At 41.2% G+C, this 22,436-nt stretch overlaps 1 protein-coding gene across 1 annotated transcript; it reads left to right on the forward strand.

The window, feature by feature from the left end:
- Positions 1–14,836: 14,836 nt before the first annotated feature.
- Positions 14,837–16,204, forward strand: LOC138889104 (uncharacterized). The gene has a single exon (XM_070171664.1). The coding sequence runs from the start codon at positions 14,837–14,839 to the stop codon at positions 16,202–16,204; it is 1,368 nt and encodes a 455-aa protein (XP_070027765.1).
- The last annotated feature ends 6,232 nt before the right edge of the window (positions 16,205–22,436 follow it).

A 22,436-nucleotide genomic window follows, 5' to 3' on the forward strand; every position in this document is an offset into this window, starting at 1 on the left:
GCCTGTGCCAAAGAAAGCCGGCAAGATCAGAGTATGCGTCGATTATCGCAATCTCAACAAAGCAAGTCCGAAGGATAACTTCCCATTACCCAATATCCATATTTTGATCGATAATTGTGCCAAGCATGAGATAGGATCTTTTGTGGATTGCTATGCCGGGTATCATTAGATTCTAATGGATAAAGAAGATGCAGAAAAGACGACATTCATCATGCCGTGAGGAACTTATTACTACCGAGTAATGCCATTTGGTTTGAAGAATGCCGGGGCAACTTACATGAGAGCAATGACTACAGTGTTTTATGACATGATACATAAGGAGATTGAGGTACACGTGGATGATGTGATCATAAAATCAAAGCATCAGGCCAACTACGTTGGGGATTTGAGGAAATTCTTCCTGAAACTTCGCAGGTACAACCTCAAGCTTAACCATACCAAGTGCGCATTTGGTGTTCCATCCGGGAAGCTGTTGGGATTCATAGTCAGCCGGCGAGGCATCGAGTTGGACCCATCAAAGATCAAAGCCCTCCAAGAATTGCCACCTCCGAGGAACAAGGCTGAAGTGATGAGTCTGTTAGGGAGGTTGAACCACATCAGCAGGTTTATTGCTCAGCTCACGACAACTTGTGAGCCTATTTTCAAATTGCTGAAGAAGGATGTTGCGGTCAAGTGGACTGATGAATGTCAAGAAACATTTGATAAGATAAAGGGATACTTGTCAAACCCACCCATGCTGGTTCCGCCAGAACCAGGAAGACCCTTGATTCTTTACTTGACAGTCTTGGAAAATTCATTTGGTTGTGTACTGGGGCAGCATGACATCACCGGCAGAAAGGAACATGCCATCTATTATCTTAGCAAGAAGTTCACGGCTTATGAGGTTAAGTACACTCAGCTGGAAAGGACATGTTGTGCCTTAACTTGGGTGGCACAGAAATTGAAACATTATTTGTCATGCTACACTACTTACCTCATTTCACGCTTGGATCCGTTGAAGTATATCTTTCAAAAGCCTATGCCGACAGGGAGACTTGAAAAGTGGCAGATATTGCTCACATAGTTTGACATCATCTATGTGACTCGAACTGCGATGAAAGCCCAAGCATTGGCCGATCATTTGGCCGAAAACCCGGTCGATGAAGATTACGAGCCATTGAGAACTTATTTTCCCGATGAAGAAGTGATGCATACCGATAAATTGGAGCAAATTGAAAAACCAGGCTGGAAACTTTTCTTTGATGGGGCTGCCAACATGAAAGGAGTCGGGATAGGAGCTGTGTTTATTTCTGAAACAGGGCATCACTATCTTGTTACGACTCAACTTCGGTTTTATTGCACCAACAATATGGCTGAGTATGAAGCCTATATTTTGGGTCTAAGGCTAGCAGCAGACATGGATATCCAGGAAATCTTGGTCTTGGGAGACTCGGATCTTCTGGTACATCAAATTCAAGGAGAATGGGAAACGCGAGACTTGAAGCTCATACCGTACCGACAATGTTTACATGATCTTTGTCAACGGTTTCGATCAGTGGAGTTCAAGCATATTCCAAGGGTCCATAATGAGGTCGCCGATGCTTTGGCTACCCTGGCATCAATGTTGCACCATCCGGACAAAGCTTATGTCGATCCTCTGCATATTCAAGTTCGAGATCAGCATGCTTACTGTAACATGATTGAAGAAGAACTTGTTGGTGAACCATGGTTCCACGATATCAAGGAGTACATCTGAATAGGGATATATCCAGTGCAAGCCACGGGGGATCAAAAGAGAACAATTCGACGGTTGGCAAATGGATTCTTTTTAAGTGGAGGAGTTTTGTATAAAAGAACACTAGACCTTGGATTATTAAGATACATAGATGCTAGACAAGCTACGGATGTCATGTCCGAAGTACATTCAGGAGTTTGCGGACCACATATGAGCGGATATGTGTTGGCAAAAAAAATTCTCCAAACAGGCTGTTATTGGCTTACCATAGAGCGAGATTGTATCAATTTTGTGCGCAAATGTCACCAATGTCAGATACACAGAGATTTGATTCATTCTCCACCATCGGAATTGCACACAATGACGGCAGCATGGCCCTTCGTTGCTTGGGGCATGAATGTCATTGGACCAATTGAGCCAGCAACATCCAATGGGCACAGGTTCATTCTGGTAGCCATTGATTATTTCACCAAGTGGGTTGAGGCTAAAACTTTCAAATCGGTGACCAAGAAAGTAGTGGTCGATTTTGTTCACTCAAATATCATCTATCGATTCGGAATCCCAAAGGTGATCATCACAGATAATGGTGCTAATCTTAACAGTAACTTGATGGAAGAGGTATGTCAACAGTTTAAGATTACACATCACAATTCTACCTCATATCGTCCCAAGGCGAATGGAGCAGTCGAGACAACCAACAAAAATATAAAGAAGATACTTCGGAAAATGGTAGAAAGTTCGAGGCAATGGCACAAAAAATTACCATTCGCGTTGTTGGGATATCGCACTACTGTTCGCACTTCGGTAGGTGCAACTCCATATTTGTTGGTATATGGCACTGAAGCAGTAATACATGCGGAAGTTGAAATCCATTCCCTTCGGATTGTCGCTGAGGCTAAGATTGATGATGATGAGTGGGTCAAAACTCGTTTGGAGCAGTTGAACTTGATTGATAAAAAAAGATTGGCAACAGTATGTCATGGTCAGTTAAATCAAAAAAGAATGGCAAGAGCATACAACAAAAGGGTGCGTCCCCGAAAGTCTGAAGTGGGTCAGCAAGTGCTGAAACGTATTCTTCCACATCAGGTTGAAGCAAAAGGCAAGTTCGCCCCGAATTGGCAAGGGCCATTCATTGTGATCAGAGTATTATCCAATGGCGCTCTATGTTTAACAGATATCGAAGGAAAATGCATAGACATGACCATCAATTCTGATGCGGTCAAGAGATATTATGTATGATTTCTTTGTTATAATTGTTGATTGTTTGTACTTGCCATTGTTTTAAAGATTGAAATGATGAAGACAATTTGTTCTGCTATCTAAACACTTTACCCTTTGTTCCCCCTTTTGAGCCGCATTTGTTTCTTTCTTACCCCTCCTTTGGAATCAATAACAAAAAGAAAAGGAAAAGAAAGAAAAAGAGAAAAGAAAAGAAGTGAAAAGAGAGAGTATAACAACAAGGAAATTCAGGTGTGAACTACGTTTGACCTGATTCCTGTTAAGGATACGTAGGCAGCCTCACGACTCGGTCACAGTAAAATACAATATCAAAAGATCCCCAAGCAAGAAACTGGGGCAGAAGTTGTACTTGTAATAAGAAATGTGATTCCAAGAGTTGTAATTTTAAACCCATGTCAAATTGTTTTGAGCCTTCGATACCCTTTTCTTTCTAACCCCATCCAAAAGCCCACATTACGGTCCAAAGAAAGACCTTCTGATCAGTCTTTGAGAGATGCCAATTTGAGCAAATAGAGGTGATTCATATCAGGATAACACTCTGGTCCAAGCAGGAAAAGTAATGAAAATGAGAGAGTCTTAATGGTGAAAACCCTCACGGGCACCATGAGGCGACAAAAGCTGAGAGAAAGTAAAAATGAGAGAGTCTTATCGGTGAAAACCTTCGCGGGCACCATAAGGCGACAAGGAATTGAGAAATAAACAAATGAGAGAGGTTTGTCGGTGAAAACCCTTCAGGGCACTACAAGTCGAACAAGGTCCGTAAGTTGGCGGAAAGTAAAATTGGGTTGTGAAAATCTTGGAGCATAAAGTAAAACAATTGGAAATGAGATTGGTTAAATAGACTGGGCTGATTACTCCAAAATGCATACCATGATCATTGGTGCCAGTGACTCCACTCAGATAAGTTCCTTTTTCCTATCTCCAACAGTCATCCAAATCTGGATTTTCTTCTTTATTCTTAATTCTCAAAATCGTCGTATTTCATTGTTGTTAATTTTACTCCCCTAAAGCTCTTACAAGGTTAGCTTTGTTCCGACAAATAAGAAGGAATGTCGAAGTATACTACCAAGATTCAAAATTGCACAAAGAAAAATACGGCTAGGACATGCTGGAGATAATATGATGAAAAATGAGACATAGGGTGTAAGCAAAAGTGGAATTGGTGGAATGGTTCAGTAATGTCATGAGATATATACGAGTTCAGACAGAAGGGTCAGAAATGAAAACAACAGTTGGGGATCCTGCAGTTGAGGATCAGTCATGAGGTCAAAACAGTCCTTTCGACCAGTTCAAGGCAGTCTGTTGAAGCAAAGCAGGGCAAAGAGAAAACCCTCCCCAGTAAGGATACCACAACTAACCACCACGTTTTGAACAGACAAGATTTTCATTAGTTTGAAACAGGGGCAAAGATGGCATTTGTTTCAGGAAACACCCTGTGAGGGAAGCAAGTACCATGCAGGTTTGATCGTATAAATTTTCAGGACCCTCCTGGAAAATGGGACTTAGCTTTAATTCAAAACATTCATGAGTAGCAATATCTAGTATAAATGTACCCCAAAAGAATATAAGTTGGCTTTAAAGCTTTTATTGTTAGGATAGGATTTAATTTGAAATTTTCAGGACCCTCCTGGAAAATGGGACCTAGGTTAAACTTTGAAACAATCATAAGTAGTAAATATAGGACAAATGTGCACCAAAAGGAATATAAGTTGGCTTCAAAGTTCGGTAAGTTATCAGGACCCTCCTGGATAATGGGACATAGTTTAAAACTGGTTTAGATAACAAGATTTAGCAGAAGTCATGCCTTCAAAAGATATAGCTTAGATTTAAAATTGTCGTTTAGTTAAGAGTTGTCAGGACCTTCCTGGATAATGGGACCTAGCTTTCAAATTCATATTAATATTTGGTAATATGATTCAGTTTAACACTCACAGATGCACCCAGCTACCAAACTGGGGCAGAAAATTTTCTTTTATTTTGTCTATTTTTGTTGAAATCAGGCGTCCACCTGGAGAACAAGGAACAACAGTTGAAGTATCAGCAATCAGGCGTCCACCTGGAGAACAAGGAACAACAGTTAAAGTTTCAGCAATCAGGCGTCCACCTGGAGAACAAGGAACAACAATTCAAGTTTTAGCAATCAGGCGCCCACATGGAGAACAAGAGAGTACAATTTGAGTTTCCGCTTTCAAGTTCTTACTGATGTTTGGTAACATGATTTAGTTTACACTCATATATATACCCAGCTACCAAACTGGGGCAGAAATGTTCTTTGCTTTTATCTATTTTGTTGAAATCGGGAGCCCACCTGGAGAACAAGGGAATACAGTTCAAGTTTCAGCAATCAGGAGCCCACCTGGAGAATAAGGGAATACAGTTCAAGTTTTAGCAATCAGGAGCCCACCTGGAGAACAAGGGAATAGAGCTCAAGTTTCAGCAATCAGGAGCCCACCTGGAGAACAAGGGAATATAACTCAAGTTTCAGCAATCAGGAGTCCACCTGGAGAACAAGAGAATACAATTCAAATTTCAAGTAGTCAGGAGCCCGCCCGGAGAATGAAGGGAAGAAGCAATTCAAATTTCAAATAATCAGGAGCCCGCCTGGAGAATAGAGGAAAAGAAACAATAGTCGAAGGAAGACATTTAAAGGGTCAGCAATCAGGTGCTCGCCTGGAGAAGAAGGGAAGACATTTCAAAGAATGCCATTCAAGTCAGCCACAAAGGAACAACTGAGGGAAATACAAATCAACAAGGCAACAACAGTCACAAGATTAAGTTTGGAAATAAATCTTTGTAAAGCATAGATTATAGCTTAATCTAGCTTCTTCATTTTTTGTCATGGTGCAATAAGGGGGTCAGTAGGTAGTATCAGCAGCAGCGACAACAGTAACAGTAAAACAACAGCTTCATGGTAGTCCCAGCTACCAAAACTTTCCGAACTACATTGACCTGATTCCTTTATAGCTAAGGATATGTAGGAAACCTTTGAAGCAGAGGTTCGGTCAAATCTTTCAAAAAAAAAATGCTTCCCACAGAGTATTCAAACATGCAAAAATCGCTCGTATCCGCTCACTTTATCTTTGCACGAAAACTCTTTGTATTTCCGGACAAAGAGGGGCAGCTGTGAGCACGTGATTTTTGCCTCATACGAATTACTCCAAAAGAATTCCCAAAATTAGGTTTTGGCTTTAATTATGTGTCGTTTTAGGAATTATTGTGTGATTTTCCTGATTGTTTGCATGTAACTATGTGCATGTTTAATTTTATTAATGCATCAAAAATAAAAAAAAATAAAAACAAATATATAGCATTTGCATTTAAGATTTGATTTTTATATTTTTTAGAATTAATTAATAATTAGGTGTTTTACAAAAATGAAAATTCACAAAAAATAACATATTTTTGTATTTTGGTCAAATTGTGTGATTTTCTTTTAATTTAAGTGTTTAATTATTTGTGATAGGTGTTATTTAAAGTTAATTAATATTTTAAGCTAATTTAGGTCTTCTATAATATAATTTAGGATCTTTAAGTTTAATTTTTAAAAGAAAAAAGAAGAAAGAAAAGAAAAAGAATTAATGAAAGAGGAAGAAATCAAATCTGGGCCAAAAGAATCTCCAGCCCAAATAAAAACCCACTCCAATACCCGCCCAAATACCCAAAAACCGGCCCATACCTTCCCCTAACCCGGTCTGTCTCCAGCTTCAACCAAACTATGTCGTTTCAGGCATCTCAGTCTGGACCTTTGATTTAATGTGATCGAACGATCCAGAACCTCGCCCAGAACCCGACCCCGACCCGCTTCCAGAACCGATCCAACCCCCACTTAACCAAACAGTGACGTTTAGCCCCTCCCCTTCATCCTGGCCGTTGATCTCATTTGATCGAACGTCGTAAATTCGACCACCCCCCAATATATAAACGCCTAACACAACCAGAACCCCATCGATCCCCTCTTTCCGGATCCGTAACCCTTTACCTTCGAACATGCCTGAATCCCTTCGAATATCGATTCAAAAGGATGAACCCTAGCGCCGCCCTAACTTTCTCCGGTGGCGGCGCCGACTCCAATCCCTCCCAAATTAACACCACACAACCTCCACAACCCTCTTAGGCCCAATATATCATTAGTTTCCCTCGAATGTATCCAGAACTCCTCGAATATTGAATCTAAGTTCGAGCCTTAGAACCTTAAAATTCCGACCAGTGCATGAAAGATCGTTTGGTTGGATTTCTAGGCTTATTCAAACTTGTTTCATCACAAAACAATAACGCTCGTTTGTTCTGCATCAGGAACAAACGTTTGGTATTATTTTGGGCTGATTCAGAGTGCCAAATCCAAGTTCGAGCCTATCCAGTGAGTTTTTTCCTAGTTTTTGTTTATTTTCATTAGTGTTATTCTAATATTCGTCTTCCTCGTCTCTTTTTCTTTTTTCTGGTCAATTTCATTTGAAATTCGATCAGTTCTTTGGTATGAATTATTTCTGTTCACTGTTGTTTTTTTAAGATTTGGTTTTATAGATTTGTTTCGTATAATTGTGGTATCAGCTTGTTGTAAGACTATGAAATTGTATCTCGTTACTCACTCAGTCAAAATAAGTAGGATTAGTTCAATAAGTTTGGTATTAAGTTCTTGTTTAATTGTGTCAATAAGAACTGATTAATACAAGTAATTCAAGGGTTTACCTACTTAAGAAGTTTCTAGTGGATAGTAGGGTTAGGATTGCACTAATGGATTAAATAATTAGTGGATAATTGAGTGGAAAATGGAGTAGAGGATTAAAGAAATGAAAAGTTAAGCTGGTAGTGGAAAATGCACTAATTGAATGCCCATTTAAGGGAGCTGAGAAGAAAAAAGAAGGGGGCGGAGAGAGTGGTATACACTCGATATACACTCTAGATACACTGGATATACAGGGGCAGAATTCATTATGGAGAGAGTAGAAAAGATAGAACCAAATTTTTTGAAATATTGAGAGCGGAAGAAAACCAGAGAGAGTTCAAAGCTAGAAACAGAAAACAAAGAGAGATTTCCGAACTATTTTTCTTCTCCATTTTTACTGGTTTTTTCCGTGTTGCCGGGATTTTTGGATTGAGGTGTTGAAGCTACTGCGTTGGGCTTTCTGCTGCTGTATTTTGCTGTTTGTTGTTGCTGATTGCTTACCCCATTTTTCTGTTCTACATACCAGGTACATTTCCTGAAACTCGATGTATGTAAATATCCAGTTGAAAATGAATGAAGTGGAGGCCTATTGTTGTTGAAGTGGAGGCCTATTGTTGATTTACTGGTTTCATTATATTTTAATAACCGTACTGCTGGACTGTTAATTATAAGTTTGTGCATTTGAACCGTTAAGTGTGTGTTAGATATTTAGAAATGCTTATGAGTTTAGTTAAGTATTCGTTGTAATAATTCCATGCTAGACTAACAGAATAGTTTCTATTAGTTTAGTTAATTTTCGATTTTCCTAGATCTGTATAAATGGTATTTTCAAGCTGTGATTAATTAGGCTGTAGACTGTTAAAGTAGTGTGATACTTCTTCTGATCATGGGAGCTTTATATTTAGTAGTGATGATGTGAGTTAATCTATAATTCTGAGTTTGAGTGGTTGTGTGTGGGTTCGAAATCAGAAAGTTAAAAGTAGATATGAGATATGTAATTCGTAAGGTTAATTTAGCAATCCATTTTCGTCTAGCATCCTTAATTCTCGAGTTTCAATTCTTATATGTGGTCACGTTAGTGTTTAATCAAAGTTCATGAGTCAGCATTTTAATAAAAATGAGTCATAGTAGGGAATTTGAAATTTGAACTAGTATGCACCATGTTTGAAATTGTGATCATAGGCAGTTTACGTGGGTCATGAAATCTGAAATCAGTTGCTTTCCAACTCATGTTTAATGTTGCATTGAATTTATTTTACTGGCTAGTTAATTTTAGTAGTAGATTCATCAGATTTGTGTTCTTAATTAAATTGAAATTCCATTTAGTGTAAAAGACAGGGCTTAGCAGGTTAGTCCCTAAACGTTTGGGCCTCAGGATAATTGATGCACGACCCAGTCCAGTTTTGGCCCCTTTCTCATTTAGGCTTGGGCTAAGGTCTGTTTTGGGCTTAACAGGTTTGCACTTTAAAATAATAAAACGGGATGAGCCTCGCTAAACAAAACACATAAATTGCGGGGTCCTCGATAATTGTATATATTAAAATACTTAGATTTTGGGACGGGCCGTTTAGCGAATTTCACGGCCTTCCAAAAATAATAACGCGTTAGTCTCTTTAGGTGCGTATTTTAATAACATTACCTCCCTAAACTCGGGTGCGCATTTATGTGACCCAAATCCAAATCTCAACGATGTTAAAGTATGTCCAAAAACCACGGGTGCATTTATGTGACGTGGTTCAAGACTTGTTTTAATGACGTTGCAATTTTCTTTAAAAATGAATAAAAGCAGTTAAGGTTAAAATTTGCACATAGGTTCATAATTGTTAAAATCAGATAATTTAAGCCAAATACAACAGTTGAGCGATCGTGCTAGAACCATGGAACTCGGGAATGCCTAACACTTTCTCCCGGCTTAACAGAATTCCTTACTCAGATTTCTGGTTCGCGGACTGTAATACAGAGTCAATCTTTTCCTTAATTCGGGATTCAACCGGTGACTTGGGACACCATAAATCTCCCAAGTGGCGACTCTAAATCTTTAATAATAAATTCCGTTTCGATTGTCCTTTAATTGAAAAAACTCCCTTATGCCCTCGCGGGTGTAGGTAAAAAGGAGGTGTGACAGGGACCATAGAGAAGGATAGGAATATATGTTGAGTTTGAATCACCCTCTATTATTCGCTATCTTTAACCATTAACAGGAGATTTATTTACTGCTCGATTTGCAGATTGTCGGTTTGATAAAACAAATTTTCCACAATTAGGGGGAGAGAAAAAGGAAATCAAAAGAGAATTGTGTGGAAAATTTCATCATTATCTCACTTTGATCCTCGTACCCCTATATGTAATCAGGAGGTCCAAAAGATCATCCATTTACAGAATATAGCAAATCAAATGCCAGACGCATTTACTGATTTGAAAAGGATAACTAAGTCACATATACCAGCAAAGAATGTGCCTATCCGAATTGATGTCCCAGTAGGACCATCTACTATCATGAGAGATAGTGAACCTAAAGCACGCCTGAAGCGTGGTAGGCCTTTGGGTTCTAAGAATCAAAATCCTCGAAAAAGAAAATCGACAAATGATCAAAACGATACTATGAAGGGATCTCCTAAAGAGACCCAAAATCTGATTAGTTCTGAGATTCCTAAAGAAATTAATGAACCCGAAGCTCATGTGAGTGAGGAACTTTTAATAAGTTCGATCGGTGATGGGATTAATTTAAATTGATCTGAAATAGTGGTGGATAATATTTTTGCATATAATGTTGCACTTAATATTATGCAAGATAGTGAGGATCTTGAACCTCGATCTGTCGAAGAATGTCGACAAAGATCTGATTGGCCAAAATGGCAAGAGGCAATTCAATCGGAATTGAAGTCACTTGCTAAAAGAGAGGTCTTTGGACCAGTAGTCCAAACACCTGCTGGTATAAAACCAGTTGGTCATAAATGGGTTTTTGTGCGAAAAAGGAATGATAAAAATGAAGTTGAAAGATACAAAGCTCGCCTTGTTGCACAAGGATTCTCACAACGACCTGGAGTCGATTTTGATGAAACATATTCACCTGTTATGGATGCCATAACATTTCGATATCTCATCAGTTTAGCACTACATGAAAAGCTTGAAATACATCTAATGGATGTAGTTACAGCTTATCTGTACGGTTCACTTGATAATGAAATTTATATGAAAATCCCTGAAGGATTTAAAATGCCTGAAGCAAAATCTCAGGAAATGTATTCAATCAGATTACAAAGATCTTTGTACGGTTTAAAGCAATCTGGGCGCATGTGGTATAATCGCCTTAGTGAATATTTGCTGAAAGAAGGTTACATAAATGATGTTATTTGTCCATGTATTTTTATAAAGAAAATGGCATCAGAATTTGTTATACTTGCTGTTTATGTTGATGACATAAATCTTGTTGGAACTCCAGAAGAGCTCCAAAAGGCAATTGAATATCTTAAGAAAGAATTTGAGATGAAAGATCTTGGAAAGACAAAACTTTGTCTTGGTCTGCAAATTGAACATTTAGCAGACGGGATCTTTATCCATCAATCTGCCTATACAGAAAGGGTCTTAAAACGCTTTTACATGGACAAAGCGCACCCATTGAGTACACCAATGGTTGTTCGATCACTTGAAGTGAATAAGGATTTGTTCCGACCTCCAGAAGAGGACGAGGAACTCCTTGGTCCCGAAGTACCCTATCTCAGTGCAATTGGTGCACTAATGTATCTTGCTAATGCTACAAGGCCTGACATAGCATTTTCTGTTAATTTACTAGCAAGATATAGTTCTTCTCCTACACGGAGACATTGGAACGGGATTAAGCATATATTGCGATATTTAAAGGGAACTCTTGATATGGGTTTGTTTTATGCTAACAAAGATAGTGCAGACCTTGTTGGTTATGCAGATGCAGGTTATTTATCTGATCCCCATAAAGCTCGATCTCAAACCGGCTACGTATTTACATATGGAGGTACTATCATATCATGGCGCTCCACAAAGCAATCTATTGTTGCTACTTCTTCAAATCACGCTGAGATAATAGCTATTCATGAAGCAAGTAGGGAATGCGTATGGTTGAGATCAATAATTCATTTTATTCGAGAAAAATGTGGTTTGGAATGTGAGAAAAGACACACAATTTTATACGAAGACAATGTTGCATGCATAGCCCAATTGAATGGAGGATTTATAAAAGGAGATAGAACGAAGCACATTTCACCAAAATTATTCTACACACACGATCTTCAGAAAAGTGGTAACATTGATGTGCAACAAATCCGTTCAAGTGATAATCCAACAGATTTATTCACTAAATCTTTGCCAACTTCAACTTTTGAGAAGATGGTATACAAGATTGGAATGCGGAGACTCAAATATTTGAAACAAGGTTTTCATCAGGGGGAGTAAAATACACGATGCACTCTTTTTCCCTTACTAAAGTTTTTTCCTATGGGGTTTTCCTTATAAGGTTTTTAATGAGGCACCTAGCAATGTGTATTACTAAATATGTGTACTTTTTTTCCTTCACTAGGATTTTTTCCCACGTGGTTTTTCCTAGTGAGGTTTTAATGAGACATGATAATAGGTGAATTTAACTATAATTAGACCCTAAATAATTACCTTTTTGTATAGTTTGGATGATAAAAGTGATAACAAAATGCTCTTATTAGTGTTTTTCATGCTTTGCACGTTATATATGACCAGAGAAGGCTATGGAGTACTTTTGGGATCAAATATGGAGAAAAAGAGACTGATCGTAAAAATTCCGTCAAGTAAACCACGCGAAACAGCTTAAGTCAGAACTGAAAGAGGACTACCGCGGTTCCACCGCGACCACGACAGAACTGCAGTAGAAGATGGCTGCAGACAAAGTAAGAATCAGAGAGCATGTTTGGCCGCGGTTTGACCGCGACCGCGGCAGAACCGCGGCGGAAGCGGAGATTTTTAGCCCAAAACCCTATTTTAAACACTAGACTTCGCCCAAGAGAGACATGTATTGATTTGGAGAGTATTTTGGCAAGGGAAAACAATTGTGAGAGATCACCCAAAATATCTTTCTTCTTTTCTTTGATTTTTCTTGCAAGTTTTATGATGAATATTGTTTTAGTTTGTTTACCCATAGTTATGAGTAGCTAAATCCTTTGTCTAAGGTTTTGATGGAACCTATTGGGGGATGAACTTCTTGTTTATGTGAATACAAATTGCTAGTCTCAATCTTTATTTGTTCAACTTTGTGCATGTTGTAGTTAATTGATAGGATCCTCAATTAGCTGTGCCTATTTAGTGTGCATAACTCGGGAGAGAGTGCATATTTAGGTTATTGTTGAACAATACCACTCCCAAAGTATAAGAGGGATCTATAACTGCGGGTTTAAAGGCGGGATTAGGGATAACGAAGCCTTGAGTGCAATCTAAAGTAAACCGTGTTAATTGGAGCTAGCTAGTGTATCTCGGGAGAGTGCATTGAGTATATTACTGTGATTACTCGGGAGAGATTTACGGTTAGATTAGCGTTTATGATTGATAGAGAGGTGTTGGTCAATTTGTATGAAGCATAAACAGAAGGGATTCCATCAATAGGGGAAGTCATTACCTTAGCGTTTTCTCATTATTGTTTACAACCTTAGCATCCTTAGTTTATAGCTGTTTATTTACTTGCAATTTTAGTTATTAAAGACACCATCACTTGTGATTCAAACATTTGGGGAAATTGATGCTCAAGAGTTTAGTGGGTCTAAAGATAGTGATTGATAGGTTAACTCTCTGTGGATTCGACTCTGGGCAGAATACTCAGGTTATATTTGCAACGTCCGCAAGGTCCTTTTTATAAGGCATAGTTGGGCGTGATCAAATTTTGGCACCGTTGCCGGGGAGTTAACGGAATTATCAATTACCATTGATAGAAATACAAAAATTCTTAGTGTAGTCAGTTTTCTCTACACCAAATTTTTGATTGAAATTTTTTACGGTTGTTGACGTGGTTGCACAGGTGTATGCCTAGAAACTCTACGAGGACTGGAGAACTACTTGAAGGACTCTCAGACCCCGAGAAAACATTCCGAATATTGAACCGTGCCAACAAAAGACTTCAACAACCTCATCAAACACACAAACTCGAAATTGACATGGGTGACGTAGACAACGTCAACGGAAACGTCAGAGATATGGTGCCTCCTGTGCCTGAGGCTGCACTATATGACTGGGCACAACCCACAGCTGACAATCTAGCCACTGCCATTGTTGTGCCCGCGATACAAGCTGAATCGTTCCAGATCACAAACAACATGTTGCACTTGCTGCAAAACAAGGGACTATTTTCTGGGACACCAGCCGAAGATCCTCAACAGCACTTGAAGAACTTCCTGTCGATTTGCAAAACTTAAAAGCAACCCAACGAAACTCCGGAAGCAATCGGGCTGTTATTATTTCCATTCTCGGTGACAGGAGATGCTTAGGTCTGGCTAAATTCACTCCCCATAAACTCTATAGAAACTTGGGATGAGTTAGTCAAGCAAATTCACATCAAGTTCCACCCGCCCAACAAAATAGCTCAACAAATTGATGAGATCGTGAGCTTTAAACAGAAACCAATGGAGACACTACATGAGACATGGAGTCGGTTTAAAGGAATGTTGGTTATATGTCCACACCATGGTATTCCAGATCAGATGTTGGGACAACGATTTTACATGGGACTGTCAGATAGCATGAAGAACATTGTAGATGCCTCAGCTGGTGGGGCATTTTTGAGCAAAACTTGGAGAGAACATCAGAGTCTGTTTGACAAAATGGATCAGAATTCGGGGTGGACAACGAGGAATGCACCTATCACTCCAGTGGTGCACTCAGTGCCTTTTGACCCATCAAATTCCATGGCTAAAAATGTGGCGACCCTCTTGACACAGATGAGCATACTCACCAAAAAGGTGGAGGAATCAGGGCATAAACAGCAAGTGCACATTGTAGATACTACCAATGGGGGCTTATGCATATCTTGCATTAGTCAGCCAGTTGGTAATCCTTGGAATGTAGAACATGATCATCATCATCAGCACCCTGAAGACATGAAATATATGTCAAACTATGGAGGCCAGAGATAGGGCAATCAGAACTGGGGTCAGCAAACTCAGCAGCCATACAAACCACCTCAGCCACAGTACAACGCTGGAAGCATAGGAGGTATGAGACCCCCCCACAATATGGCACCTTATCCAAGGCCACATGGGTACAACAATCAGCAGCAAGGGTATCCCCCACCTCAGCAACAACATGGTGGAAGGCAAAAAGATGGGTTCACTAGACTTGAAGCAATGATGCAGCAGGTTATTGGGTCCAATGCAAAAATAAATGAAAGAGTAGATGCACATGATGCAGTAATCAAAAATATTGAAGTGCAATTGGGCCAAATTTCAATGTCTCTGAAAAATCGTCCTCAGGGGACATTACCTGTAGACACCCAGATTAATCCAAAAGATCAGGGCCCAAAACAGCTGATGGTGGTGAGTCTCCGTAATGGCAGGAATCTAGATGTAGAACAAGAGAGAGAAAATATACAGGCTGATACATTCATTCCAGTGCCCATTGAGCTGGATAAGTCTACGACACTGACAGAGGTGACAGTCCAACCTGCTCAGGAAGAAAAGAATATTCAGCAGGAGACCGAGAAAGTAGCTGAGCCAGTTGAAGAGCCAGTAGTTGAAATAGTAGCTGATAAAGAGAAGTCCCAAGTGATTGGGAAGAAGATACCTCCTGCACCCTTTCCACAGAGGCTGGCCAAGCATCAAAAGGAGGAGCAGTATAAAAAGTTCTTTGAAATGCTCAAACAAATCCAGGTAAATATTCCACTGATTGAAGCTTTAAAGGAGATGTCTGGGTACGCAAAAATGATGAAGGACTTGATGTCCCGGAAATTTGATTTTCAAGACTTGGCTACGGTTACACTTACTCAGACCTGTAGTGCAGTGGTGACGAGACCTATTGCTGAAAAGCTGTCTGATCCAGGTAGCTTTACAATTCCATGCACTATTGGGAATTTCGCCTTTGCTAAGGCGCTCTATGATTTAGGGGCCAGCATTAATCTTATGCCCCTGGCTATCTATAAGAGGTTGGGCATTGGGAGAGCTAGACCCACCTCCATGTTGTTGCAGCTGGCCGACAAGACTGTGAAGCGTCCATTCGGTATCCTTGATGATGTGATTATTCATGTGGAGAAATTTGTGTTCCCTGCAGATTTTGTGATCTTGGATTGCAAAGTGGATGAAGAGATTCCTATAATCTTAGGAAGACCATTCTTGGCCACAGGGAGAGCTCTGATTGACTGTGAGGCTGGGGAGCTCAAAATGAGACTCAATGATGAGGAAATAACATTCAATGTGCAGAAGTCTATGAGGAGACCAAGTGAGTTCGCCAATTGCTCTCTTATTGATGTCGCGGATGTAATTGTAGAGTCCGATGATGAGGTATTGACAATTGAGGACCCCCTTGCTGCATGTTTGATGAACTTAGATGAAGTGAATGGTGAGGATTTGGCGGAATGGGTGTTGGCATTGGAAGGTAGAGGGTTCTAGGAGAGAAATCTAGAGTTTGAGCCCTAGCACTTAGAAAAGAGAGAAACTCCTCCAGCTAAGCCATCCATTGAAGAACCACCAAAGCTGGAGTTAAAGCCATTGTCAGCCCACCTCAGGTATGAATTTCTGGGACCTGACTCCACATTACCTGTTATTATCTCATCTAGTTTGTTAGATGTGCAGGTTCAAAAACTTTTACAGGTACTAAAGGAGTGCAAAACTGCCATGGGGTGGACCATGGCAGACATCAGGGGATCAGCCCCGCCTACTGCATGCACAAGATTCTGCTGGAAGAGGGGCACAAACCTTCCAGGGAACATCAGAGGAGGCTGAACCCCAACATGAAGGAAGTGGTGAAGAAGGAGGTGATAAAGTGGTTGGATACGGGAATTATTTTCCCAATCTCTGACAGCAGCTGGGTGAGCCCAGTGCAATGTGTTCCTAAAAAGGGTGGCATGACGGGTGTGACAAATGACAACAATGAATTGATCTCAACAAGATCCGTCACAGGCTGGAGAATTTGTATGGACTATCGAAAGTTGAATCTAGCCACCCAGAAAGACCACTTCCCACTTCCCTTCATTGATCAGATGTTGGACAGATTGTCAGGGAGGTCACACTTCTGTTTTCTGGATGGGTACTCAAGGTACAATCAGATCTCCATTGCACCGGAGGACAAAGAGAAGACCTCCTTCACATGCCTGTATGACATTTATGCCTTTAGACGGATGCCCTTTGGCCTATGCAACGCACCTGCCACATTCCAACGGTGCATGATGGCCATATTCACTGACATGGTTGAGGACATAATAGAGGTGTTCATGGATGACCTCTCAGTGGTGGGGAATTCATTTGATGAGTGCCTGATAAATCTGACACGTGTGCTGAAATGGTGCATCGAGACTAACTTGGTTTTGAACTGGGAGAAGTGTCATTTCATGGTACAAGAAGGCATAGTCTTGGGGCACCGGGTGTCAAGCAAGGGAATAGAGGTGGATCGCGCGAAAGTTGATGTAATAGCAAAGCTGCCTCCACCAACTTCAGTCAAAGCCATCAGAAGCTTCCTTGGACATGCTGATTTTTACCGGAGGTTCATAAAAGACTTCTCCAAAATCGCCAACCCTCTCTGTAAGTTGTTAGAAAAAGATCACCCGTTTTTGTTTTCTGATGATTGCAAGGTAGCATTTGAGGAGTTGAAAACGAGACTGGTCACAATACCCATCATTGTTGCCCCCAACTGGGAGCAACCGTTCGAACTAATGTGTGATGCCAGTGACTATGCAGTGGGAGTAGTGCTGGGCCAGCAGAAAGACAAACTGATGCACCCAATCTACTATGCTAGTATAACGCTGAGTGGAGCCCAGTTGAACTACACTGTGACTGAAAAGGAGATGTTGGTTGTAGTGTTCGCGTTTGACAAGTTCCGATCCTACCTGATAGGGTCCAAGGTAATTGTATATACTGACCATGCAACTCTCAGGTACTTAATAGAAAATAAAGAATCTAAGTCACGCCTATTTCGTTTGGGTGTTGCTATTACAAGAGTTCGATCTTGAGATTTGTGACCGTAAGGGCACTGAGAATCAAGTCGCTGATCATCTATCACGACTTGAGGGAGCTGAAAATGTAGTTGAGGTTGAGGAAATACTGGAAACTTTTCCAGACGAGCAGCTGCTCGCCACCACTCATCAGGAAGCGCTATGGCATGAAGACTTTGCTAATTACCTGGCCAGTGGTATAGTTTCTCACGACCTTTCATCGGTCCAAAGGAAAAGATTTTTTCGTGAAAGCCGCCAGTATTACTGGGATGAACCTTATCTATTTAGAATATGCCTTGATAATATGATCCGTAGATGCGTCTCCGAGATAGAGCAATTTTCTATTTTGCAGGCTTGTCACGCATCGGCGTATGGTGGACACTTTGGAGGGGTTAGGACAACGGCAAAGGTGCTAGAGGCTGGATTCTTCTGGCCGACAGTGTTTAAAGATGCGCACCTATGGGTGAAGGGCTGCAATGAATGTCAGCGGACCGGGAACATTTCCCGACGTCACAAGATGCCCATGAACCCAATTCAAGAGGTGGAAGTGTTTGACGTCTGGGGGATTGACTTCATGGGTACCTTCGTCAGCTGCTATGGAAATAAGTACATTATTGTTGCTGTAGACTATGTGTCCAAATGGGTGGAAACTGCGGCGTTATCCACCAATGATGCAAAAGTGGTGGTGGGATTTCTAAAGAAGAACATATTCACCCACTTTGGGACACCACGAGCAATTATCAGTGATGGAGGCACTCATTTCTACAACAGGGGCTTTGAAAAGTTGCTTGCTAAGTACGATGTGCGCCACAAGGTGGCTACTCCTTACCACCCGCAAACTAGTGGACAAGTTGAAGTGTCCAACAGAGAAATTAAGAGTGTGTTAACCAAAACTGTGAACGCCACAAGAACTGATTGGGCGAGGAAGCTAGATGATGCACTCTAGGCTTACAGAACTGCCTTCAAAACTCCAATTGGTATGTCACCATACAAGTTGGTGTTTGGGAAGGCCTGCTACCTGCCAGTGGAACTTGAACATAAAGTGTGGTGGGCATTGAAACAGCTGAACTTAGACATGGAAGTTGCAGGCACGTCAAGAGTCACTGAATTTCATAATCTTGAGGAGTTCAGATATCTTGCTTTTGAGAGAATAAAATTGTACAAGGAGAGAATGAAGAGGCTGCACGACCAGAACATTGTTGAGAGAAATTTCAAACCCGGGGACATGGTATTGCTATACAACTCAAGACTATGTCTGTTCCCAGGTAAACTTAAGTCACGATGGTCTGGACCATTTCGAGTAGTTAGAGTTTTCCCTTCAGGAGCTGTTGAGATTGCCACAGAGAATGACTCTCGTACATTCAGAGTCAATGGTCAAAGATTGAAGCCATATATGGGCATGAGCGAGAAAAAGGAAGTGTTTGAGCTGCACCTGACTGAACCACAAAGGTCGAGCGAGCCTTAAGTGCGCTCATCCTGCATCGTGCCACAACGTTAAATCAGGCGCTGCGTGGGAGGCAACCCACGAAATTGTTGTAAGTGTAACACATTATAAAAAAAATCAGACAACTGCCCAGACCGCGGTTCCACCGCGACTGCGGTCAAACCGCGGTCAGAGACCCCCTCTGAACTTCGTTCACCGAGACCGCAGTAGAACCGCGGTGGGAACCCCTCTCTGAACTTCGTCTACCGCGGTTCAACCACGACCGCGGCAGAACCGCGACAGACCCCGTCGGGCCCAGGTATGCAAAAATTTTTTAATTCACCCCCCTTTCTAATTCACCTAACCCTGCACCCACCCCAACACAATTATTCCCCCTCCCTATTCAAAAACAGAATGCCCCCCCAAATAAAACCCAAATCCTCTCTTCTCTTTCTCTCTCAAATCCCTCCATCACTCCCAAAAACAGTCAATGTCATCTTCTCTACACCTCCTCTCACCACTACCCACCCATTCCAACCTTTATCAAGTAAGTGTTCTCTTTTTTTTATTCTATTTCTTCTTCTAATTAGTGTAATTTAGTCTATTTAGTTAAACCCTAGGTAGGAATAGTGTAGATTTTCTTTCAATTTTTGCTTCTTCTCTGTTTTTATCGTTGTATTTGCTTCTTGTGGATTTGTTTGGTGCTAAAATGGTTGGCTCTTTCTTATACTTCGATTGTGGGGGTTGTTTAGATGATTTGGAGGTCTAGAAATAATTTTTGCGGTGTAGTTTGGTGGAGGGCCCTTTTTGGCCGAAAATTTGGGGCTTGTGGTGCTATTTTGAGGCATTTTGTGCCTATCTTAGGTTGTGGTGGTGTTGTATTTGGTGAATGGTGGTGTTATATTTAACGTGAATCACTTGAGGGAGTAAGTGTGGGGTGTTGTATGCCAGAATTTGTAAGAAAGTTGTGGGTCCATTGTGGAGGTTGTAACCTGGAACACCTCACTAGTTGGGGGTTTGGCATAGTGTATGAATGGATTAAATGGGGGATATTATCTGGTGCCATCGGGTGGTGAAGTCTGAGTAACCATCCGGCTGGCATATGTAGGATATAATTGATGGTTTTCTTGTTTTCTTTGCAGGTCATATGACTCGTAAGAAGCAAAAGAGATCGGCAAGCACGTCCCAACAGCCTACATATGATGCCTCAAGGTTCGAATCAGAATTTGCAGAGGACGACTTTCATGCCAAGGCCTCAAAGAGCTTCATCCCTGAGATTCCGATTGATAGGGCAGCCCTCCGTACAGAAAAGGAGGAGATGTATGAGGAAATCCGACGGAGGGAAATAGAGTTTTTATTTGATGAACCTGAAACGGTGAACAAGATGCTTGTAAGAGAGTTCTACGCGAACTGCCCATCACATACGTTGCGGGAGGTGACTGTGCGGGGCAAATGGGTAGATGCCTCAGTTGAAACTATTCAACAGGTGTTGCGGCTGCCCCAGTTTACTGGTGACGTCGACTATTACCAGGATGCACCAAGAGTCACTTGGGATATTATGACTGATGCACTCTGTGCAGGGGGCAACCAATCTGGATACATGACCATATCACCCTGAACTCCAATTTATTCACCCATTTGGCTAAGTGTTGGCTCACTATCATTTGTAGCTGGTTCTTGCCCTCAGGCAACACGACTGACGTGAACTTCCAAAGAGCCCTCTTGACGTGGTGCTTCGTCACAAAGAAAGATTTTGATATGGCAAGACTTATTGGTGATGAAATGATCATACGGTCCCCGCTGAGGTCAAAAGGATTCTACTTCCCCTCCTTGGTGACTACATTGTGCCTGCTGAAGAATGTCCCCACCAATCCTACTGATGGAGACTTGCCCCCTAAAGCAGCTTTCAAAGCTTCGAGCATCAGAGTGGGCAGGGGTGCACGCACCACCATTCAGATCGATGATGAGGATGATGATCTGGTTCCCATGGCACCATCCAGGAGATCCTATGACAGTGCCGGACCCTCTCGGTGCCCCCATGCTGGGGCAAACTTATCCAGATCATAGTCCACCCAGCCTATGTTGAGTACTATGGAGGAAGAGGTCGCAGATCTTCGCACCTCGGTGAAGGGCCTACACACGCGTATGGATGTCATGTCTCGGCGGCAGGCCAGGTCTGAGAGCCGGTTTATGTCCTGGTTCCGTGCTTTGGGGAGAGCTTGCCATGTGGACCCCAGCACCGTCTCCGACTCTGATTGAGTCTCAGGGAAGTCTTCTTACCCTTCTGCTCGTTATTTTTGATATGACATGGGGAGATGCCATAATTTTTAAGTGTGGGGTGGGAGACTTGCTCGGGTAATATATTGTAGTGTATATAGACATGGTGTATGTTGTAGTATTTGATTGGTGTTGTTGTGTATAATTAACTGTACTCACATTAGAAGTAACTGACTTGGCCCAACGACGGACACTTGTCGACGGGTCTCTTGAGGGTCAAAGTCGGATTTAAAAAAAATAATAAAAAAATGTAGAGGACTCTTTCTGAGGACGGACCACTTGGACAGTACTCTTGAGGGAAGTAATCCATGTAGTTTCTTTATTTTTTTTTCTTTTTTTAGGTAGTGAATAATTTTCCCTTGGTTTTTCTTTTGACCGCGGTTCTTTTCCAAGGGCTTTTCTTGAACCGGGTTAGGTAGATTTTTCGTTTGTAGTTTTAGGACCAAAATGGGTGAAGGCTAGAATGCAACCCTTGATGTACACACCTGAGAATAACAAAAACGAACATGAGGGTGCGATGTCTAGGCTCGTTTGTAGACTCGTAAATCTATGCCTTAATTTTGCACATCGTGTCTTGCTTGAACGCTCGTATGAGTGTGTTGATAAACTGATTCGGAATGAGCTACATGCCAAGTGTGTGTGAGCTATTACTTGTATTTTGTGCTTGCATGTGATACCTAGAACTTGCCATGTGTATTTGCAAAGCGAAATAGAAGCTGTTTGGTTTTAGAGATGATTGAGGCATTTCTTTGTGTAGCCTGCATATTTGTGAATCCACCTGTATATATTGCCATAGTTAACCCCTTTGAGCCTGAAGCCTATTCTTTGATAACCCTATAATGACCTACATCCCTGTGTTTGAATAGTTTGACTGTTTGAACCTGTACCTCCTAGAAGCACTTGAATTACTAAATAACATACAAAAGTCAAAGTGTGGGGTGGTAAGAAAGTAGGAAAAAGGGGAATCAGGAAAGAAATACTTGAATGGTGCAAT

Source organism: Nicotiana sylvestris, chromosome 4, assembly GCF_000393655.2.
Source record: "Nicotiana sylvestris chromosome 4, ASM39365v2, whole genome shotgun sequence".
NCBI lineage: Eukaryota > Viridiplantae > Streptophyta > Magnoliopsida > Solanales > Solanaceae > Nicotiana > Nicotiana sylvestris.